This window comes from Pristis pectinata, chromosome 8 (assembly GCF_009764475.1).
Source record: "Pristis pectinata isolate sPriPec2 chromosome 8, sPriPec2.1.pri, whole genome shotgun sequence".
NCBI lineage: Eukaryota > Metazoa > Chordata > Chondrichthyes > Rhinopristiformes > Pristidae > Pristis > Pristis pectinata.
Genome location: NC_067412.1, coordinates 38,110,428 through 38,117,810, shown reverse-complemented (window position 1 = coordinate 38,117,810; position 7,383 = coordinate 38,110,428). Strand labels below are relative to the sequence as shown.

Below are 7,383 nucleotides of genomic sequence, written 5' to 3'. Positions count from 1 at the left end.
TAATTTGGTCCATGTTTATAAAGTGATGCATAAAGTTATGCATAACGTTTGCATTAAAATGGTTCACGTTAACATCAACATTATAAACTACACTCTTAAATCGTTTTTCCTTTAAATGTTTGTAAAAAGCTCAACAACTTTCGAGTTACCCCCGAAGTCCTCTGAGTTTAAATTAAACAACGTCAGATTTCTAAATCACATATCAGTCCCTCTAGCTCCAGACTGCAGCAAAAGAATTAAAAATAACAAATTGTAAGTAGTGTAGGAAAGATGCGAAGAATAGCAGGACAATTCAAACACCCTTCCCCCAAATGTAAACTCCTGGAGTTCTAGCCGAATTATTTGACAGGTGTTAAGGGAGTGATACCAAAGGGAATTTACCACATATTTTGAAAATAAATCCCTATGTAGATTGTATGACCTCCCCGTTTGTTTAGGCCTATAGTCAAACTCTGCAGCAGATATTAATTTTGGATATTGCAGTGTTCACACCTTCAAAACGTTTCTGGTCGTAACCTCCTATCGGCGGATGTGGCATGAGATAGAGTACAGAATGGACAGGAAAGAAAAAAAAACTGTAGTGGGAAAGAAAAAATCCATCAATACTCTCTGACATCAGCTTTTCGGAAATTAACTTGAAATAGCACAAAGAGAAGTGCCTTAATAAACGTCAAAAATTTTTATGTCTTCTACTTATCCAGCAGAACCAGTTGAGGTTAACTTCATAAAGACTCCAGTCTGGAAAAGGTTCACATTATTACTTAACCGAATGAAAACTGCAAAATGAAAAAAAATACCTGTCCACATTGATACTGGACAACATTAATAATTTTGCAACAGATTACCGAATCACTGAACTACATCGTGTAGGTCAATAAATACATTATATTCAGGGAGAGGTTACACATTAGCTCATCGCTGTATAATAACGAAGTTTCAAGCTTTGGGTAACACTGCCTGATGTTTAATAAGCAGGGTATAGCGATTCAACAGTTACATACCGAGACAACGCTCGCAACTGGTAACACCAACAGTTACAAAGGATCCCTGTTTACCCCGGGTAAAGCATTTAATGCGGGTTTAAACGCTGCAGTGAACCATAAAACACACACACAGACAGAGAAGGAAGTCTTATGATGTGTGTAAGTTACTTACCATGTTAAGAAGAAACAATTGATATGGCGGACAGCTTAGCGATAGTTGTCCTTGAGACCTCGTTTAATTCCATTTAAAGGTGAAATATCCACTTTAGCAAGCAGGTCCCAATTGTCCGGTCCACACATACAAAGATAATTCTTCATTCATTTCTGATGGGTCGGATTTATACACGACGGCTTTCTGTGTGCTCACTCGCTTTAAAGGTTGGGCAACCGTATGACAAGAGAAACTAAGCGAGCCGCATAGTGTGGAAAATGCATACTGCAACTTAATGCTTTTTTTAAAAAAAAGAATACATGTCTCTGATCATAAATATTCATATATCATGTAAGCCTGCTAAACCACTGAGATTTCAGCCAATCTTAGCATGTTTTCTGTTCAGAGAAAAATAAAAGTTAATCGCGGTATATACACACTGAAATGCTTTGTGAATCGAATTTGCAAGGGGAAATTTTCTTCCATCTTGCCAGAATAGTCCTGGTGATCAGCCGTTTAATATTTAAATAGTTAAAAAGGATTTCGGGGCGTTGGAACTTTAAAAAAAACCGGATCGCCCCTTCAAGTGATTCCCTCCTCTTTTGACAGGAGGAGCCAATCAGAGGGACGGGGACGCACACGGGCCAATCAGAGAGAGGCAGCCCGGGACTGATATAGCAGCCGTAAACAAACTTCTGACAAAAGTTTCTTTTCCAAGTTTTCCTGACCAGCCGTCCGGCGCATATCGAAGGCGACTTGACAGTGTGTCCTCTGCAGTTCTGTGTCTCCATGGCCGCCGCCCGCTGGCTCCCTGTCCAAAGTATCTCTTCCTTGCATTACTTTATTTAAATCCCCGTCTCGAAGCACGTGCCTTTAATATAGGAATTCCGAGTCCGGAATCGATCATTAACATTGCGCTTCTTAATTCCCCTTTTTGTTTGGAAAGTTGCATTATTTTCTTGAGTTTCTTGCAATTTCAATGCACCCCTGGCGTCTGCGGTGAACCGGTTTGCCAAGTCGATGCTGAACATGACGGAGGAACGCGGGCAGGGAGCGGCGGATCCGGGCTGCAGCCCAGCTTGCAGCGGCTCCGACAGCGAGTCAGTGGGATCGCCCGGCTCGGTGTCCGACGGTGAGACTCAGCCGGAGGACTGCGGCCGCTCGCTGCCCGCCGCCGTAGCCGGCAAGAAGATGGGCGGAGAGGAGGACGAGCGTTTCCCGGCCTGTATCCGAGAGGCCGTCAGTCAAGTGCTGAAGGGTTACGACTGGACTCTGGTGCCCATGCCCGTGAGGATAAACGGCACTTCCAAGAACAAGCCCCACGTTAAGAGACCAATGAACGCCTTCATGGTGTGGGCTCAGGCTGCCCGGCGCAAACTGGCGGACCAGTACCCGCACCTTCACAACGCCGAACTCAGCAAAACTCTGGGCAAACTCTGGCGGTAAGGATGGCCCGTCGGCTTGGGTCCCGTCTCCTACTAACCAAACGACCCATGTCAGCGGACCGGTTTGAACCATCCACTGCGAGTGTCTGCACGGAATCGGGGCGACCTGAGCGCGAATCAGCAATGTTTGCGTGGACTCACAGCTCCCGATACAGTTTGAGGAGCAGCGCCCATAAGCAGCGGCTAAAGAAACAATTCGCTGGATGAACTCAGCGGGTCGAGCAGCATCTATTTGCGGGGTGTCGGGGGGGGGGGGGGTGGAATCTGTCCATGTTTCGGGTCGAAACCCTACATCAGGACAGGGCAGAGTCTCGACCCGCAACGTCGACAATTCTTTTTCCCCACAGATGCTGCTCGACCCGCTGAGTTCCTCCAACAGAGTGTCTGTTGCTCCAGATTCCGGCATCTGCAGTCTCGTGTCTGTCTCCTTTAGCACCTTTCCCACCTCCAGAACTGTCCGATTGGGAGCGCATTGTCTCCCCCCCCCCCCCCCCCCCTTCCCCCACGGGGTCATCCAAGTGGCAGTCCCTCGGGAGACGAGGGACCGCCCCGGCCACTTTGTAGCATTTGGTTAGACTGAAGGAGATTCGGAAAGGCGATCCCATCCGCTGGGACACCGTGCAGAGTGTGTGAGAGATTTGACGGTGTACCCCGCACTGCGGGTTAAGGCCCCTTTAGTTGAGTGACTTTGCCCTGATTCCATCCCACACCTCCTCCGTGTTCATTCCCGCAACAGCAGCTTTGAAATCGCGGTTGCCTTGGATGGACAGCGAGAAGGATTCAGTTTACGGGGTTGGTTAGTGACCCCTGCGTTGGCGTCTCCCGTGTATACATTGAGCAGGTTCAGCGGGCAAGGCTCTGCCCACGGAAGGAACGCGGTTGCTGTCCGAACAAGGGAAGGGGTAGCGGGTAGGAGGGGAACCCGCTCCCTTTCACTCCCAACGTGACTGCAAGGAGAACTTTAGAATTTGCCGAGAAATAAAGTGAAGGAGAAGCAATCGCGCTTAGCATGCGAACATTGCAATGGAAATTTCACAGGGACATTGGATCCCTGTGTGAAAGGAAGATAGGCTTGTCTCTATTATAAGCTTTGCGTGGCGCAGTTAAGACCACGCAGGTGATCGAAGAAGGATCTAAGTCCTCAATTCGTTCAATATTAGTCCTTGGTCGAGGTGACGGGGGAGGAGCCTTAAAGTGGATCTTGTGGGGTTTGTTCAGTCAAACACTTCAAAGGGGCATTGGCGAGTACTTGAAGGGGATATTGGAGAAAGAACGGGCTATGGGGATAACCCAGTAACAATGTGCTGGAGGAACTCAGCGGGTTGAGCAGCATTTGTGGGGGTCCTGATGCAGGGCTTTGACCCGAAACATCGACAATTCCTTTCCCCCCACAGATGCTGCTCGACTTGATGAGCTCCTCCAGCAGATTGTTAATTGCTCCAGATTCCGGCATCTGCGGTCTCTCGTGTCGCCGGGATAATCCAGGCGGTTGGATTGGGGTGGGCAGTTCCGCCAGGCTCGCACTGACCCACTGCCCTACCTTCCTTTGACAGCTTGCTGAGCGAGAGTGAGAAACGTCCCTTTGTGGAAGAGGCCGAACGCCTGCGGGTGCAGCACAAGAAGGACCACCCCGACTACAAGTACCAACCCCGCCGCAGGAAGAGCGTGAAGAACGGGCCGGCCGACTCTGACCAGGGCGCCGAGCAGAGCCAGCTGGCCGTCGGCCAGGTGTTCAAGGACGGCCTGTCGGCAGGGAGGGGGGTCTCCGACGGCCACCACCCGCCCGACCACACAGGTGAGGAGCCGGGGGCTTGTGAGCGGCGTGGTGGGGAATTGGAAAGGCACGCCCCGCCCGCGGGAAGCCCATAAAGAGATCGAGGATAATACCGCCGGTCTGGGGACAAAGCGAAGTCACACCGACCTTTCCCTATCTATAACTATTTTACAGGCGAGGCACGGTCCATTTTGCCTACGTATTTGTACCGAAGAACCCGCGAGTTTATCAGAATACAAACTCAGTCTACTCTCAAAGATAACAATGCCCAATCATTATTCAAGACAGGCCACAATATTGGGTTGTGTTGAGGAGCCTCTGTCCTGGTTCTGTTTTCCACTGTAAAATAAAAACAGAAAATGCTGGAGATACTCAGCAGATCAGGCTGCATCTGTGGGAAGAGAAACAGAGTTTCATGTCGAACGCCCTTTTATTTTAATTTTCTCCCTTACCGGGGTGAAAACATCAATTTTCCTTCCTTTTCCTATACTGCCACATGGACACTCTTTCAATTCACGATGGATTTAGTCCTTGGGACAAGCAGAGGTTAAAGAAAGATGACCTGGACTCTCCAATTTATCTCAATACGTGCACAAAACAAACCGGTTAGCATGGTTGGGATTTTCATTTATTTGCATTTTAAATAAACATTTCACAGAATTGCTAAAAGTTTCCAACAGGTGGCAAAGAGTTCTGCGGCGAGATTAGAGACGTCTAGATTGTCTTCCTAACAGCAGGGAAGGTGAAGAGGAGAGTCAATAATGTGGTTTATAAAGTGAATAGTTTCCGCTGGCAGGAGGGCTGGTAACCATAGGTTTATGGTATTTAGAAGAGAAGGATTAAGGTGACTGTTTTTTCCCACTGGTTAAGTTCTACAGTGGCCTACCCCAGGGGACAGTGTTAACAGTTTCAGCAGCAGGCTGGGCCCCAGATACCAGATGACACCACTGGTCTGGGTCCTGTGTGACAGCCTCTGGAACACCTCAGTGGTGCATTGTTTGGGGAAACATGAGTAGTGTTGATGCATTAATGTATTGAATTGATGTTACAATGCATGGAGAGAAAGATGTGCAATAATTGTACCAACTTTATGCCATGTATAAAGTATTTTTATATATATAAAGAAAACAGGTTCAGCATTACCTTTTGAAGGGAATTTTAGATGCACTGGAAAGGGTGGTTGGTGGGGACTGGGGAAATGCAGTGTCAGGGTGAATGTGTAGGTGGGAGTGGCTGATTGGATAACTCTAGCACGGGTTCAATGGCCCAGGGACTACCTTCTGCTTTGTGTGATTTTTAAGTGCTAACTTCAATCCCTGTGGCTGTAGTGTAATTGTCTGCTCAATTTCTGACTTCTGTAGTAAAGGCCTGTCCTTTTGCTTTTAACCAGGCCATGCACAAGGGCCCCCAACACCACCCACCACTCCCAAAACCGACCTCCACACGGGGAAGCACGAGCTGAAAAGGGAGGGCCGTTCCATGCCGGAGAATGGCCGCCAGAACATTGACTTCAGCAACGTGGACATCAGTGAGCTGAGCAGCGAGGTCATCAACAACATGGAGACCTTTGACGTCCACGAGTTTGACCAGTACCTACCGCTGAATGGCCACACAGTGCCTCTCTCCTCTGACCACAGCCACGGACCGAACACGGCCGGCTCGTACAGTGCTTCCTACCTAACCAGCAGCAGCACAGCCCAAGTCATCTGGAACCATAAGAGTGCCTCATCTTCATCGTCCTCTTCATCAGTCTCCAGTGAACCAAGTCAGCATAGGCCTCACATTAAGACCGAACAACTGAGCCCAAGCCACTACAATGACCAACATCATGGCTCTTCACCTCAAACCGATTATAGTTCCTACAGCAACCAGGGTTGCAGTCCTGTCAATGCTACTGCTGCTGCCTTTCCTGGCTCCCAATGTGACTATTCTGATGTCCAAGGTCCCAATTACTACAACCCTTACTCTGGATACCCTTCAACCATCTACCAGTACCCTTATTTTCATTCATCTCGCCGTCCTTATGCGTCACCCCTTCTGAATAGTCTGTCCATTCCTCCAGCCCACAGCCCAACCAACTGGGACCAGCCAGTCTACACAACCCTGACCAGGCCGTAGGACGTCATCATTTCCCAGGATAAATGTTGGGTGGGGGGGTGGGTTTGGGAAAAGCATGATCTCAAGAACCCTTGAGACCTAACCAGTCTTCCATGGCATTATGCACTAATGAAAGACTGACCAAGTGGAGCACTGTGCCATTCCAGTTTAAGTGCCTGCTGATCTAAAAGATGCCAATTCTGACCAATGACAACCATCAGTGACTTAGTTTTCTGCAAAAGGAACAAAAGCTTTTGGTCTGAACTGATTTCCAGCATGAAGACGGAGAAAAGTTAAAACCTCTGAAATCCTCTGTGAGGACAAAGTACGTTTGATCGAAATAGGTTAGATTCCGCAAATCTTTATTCTTCCCCTAGTTTGTTTTATTTCCTAAGTTTATGAAAAGAGGTAATGCAAGTGTTGAGGATATCTAAATTCTTGAAACGTGTTGTTTCTGAAACTTAGTTGTTGAAGTGTGTATTTATCTTATGTATTTTTACCTTTTTATTACTTGGAACAATTCAAGCAAAGAAAAATAGACTTTTTCTTGTGGGATCAAGAATTCATGTGGAAATGGAAAGGGTGTCTTGAAGGAAAATAAATCAGTTGACTTATTTCCCAGGGGTTTGGGAGGTAGTTTTTTGATTGACATGCCAACTGTTTTCTAAATCAGAGTGAAAACTATATCTTACTAAACATGTTACACGCTTTGAAATCATGTCTTTATCACAGTTTCTGGATAAAATGGTAAGTTTTCTAACAGAAGTTTCAAAAGTTTGTTCCTTGGCAACTCTGGCTATTGGGGACCACATATTTTAGCCAACAAGCTGTGAATCTTTTAATTCTCCACTACAATAAAACTGAACCCATATTAACAAATGCTGTTGATGAATAGTGTAGTCTAATACTGTCTTTTGTTCTCCAGTTTCCATT

General features: G+C 47.1%; 1 protein-coding gene across 1 annotated transcript; it reads left to right on the top strand.

The window, feature by feature from the left end:
- The first annotated feature begins 1,857 nt into the window (after positions 1 to 1,857).
- sox8a (SRY-box transcription factor 8a) lies at positions 1,858 to 6,480 on the top strand. The gene is made up of 3 exons (XM_052021427.1): positions 1,858 to 2,576; positions 4,133 to 4,374; positions 5,744 to 6,480. Exons 1-3 carry the CDS (start codon positions 2,155 to 2,157, stop codon positions 6,469 to 6,471), a joined length of 1,392 nt encoding a protein of 463 aa, XP_051877387.1. The 5' UTR covers positions 1,858 to 2,154; the 3' UTR covers positions 6,472 to 6,480.
- Positions 6,481 to 7,383: the final 903 nt, after the last annotated feature.

Coding starts and splice junctions, on each gene's coding strand:
- sox8a (XM_052021427.1), top strand. CDS start 2,155: ATGCTGAACATGACGGAGGAACGCGGGCAGGGAGCGGCGGATCCGGGC. Junction 2,577..4,132: donor ACTCTGGGCAAACTCTGGCG/GTAAGGATGGCC, acceptor TTCCTTTGACAG/CTTGCTGAGCGAGAGTGAGA. Junction 4,375..5,743: donor CCACCCGCCCGACCACACAG/GTGAGGAGCCGG, acceptor GCTTTTAACCAG/GCCATGCACAAGGGCCCCCA.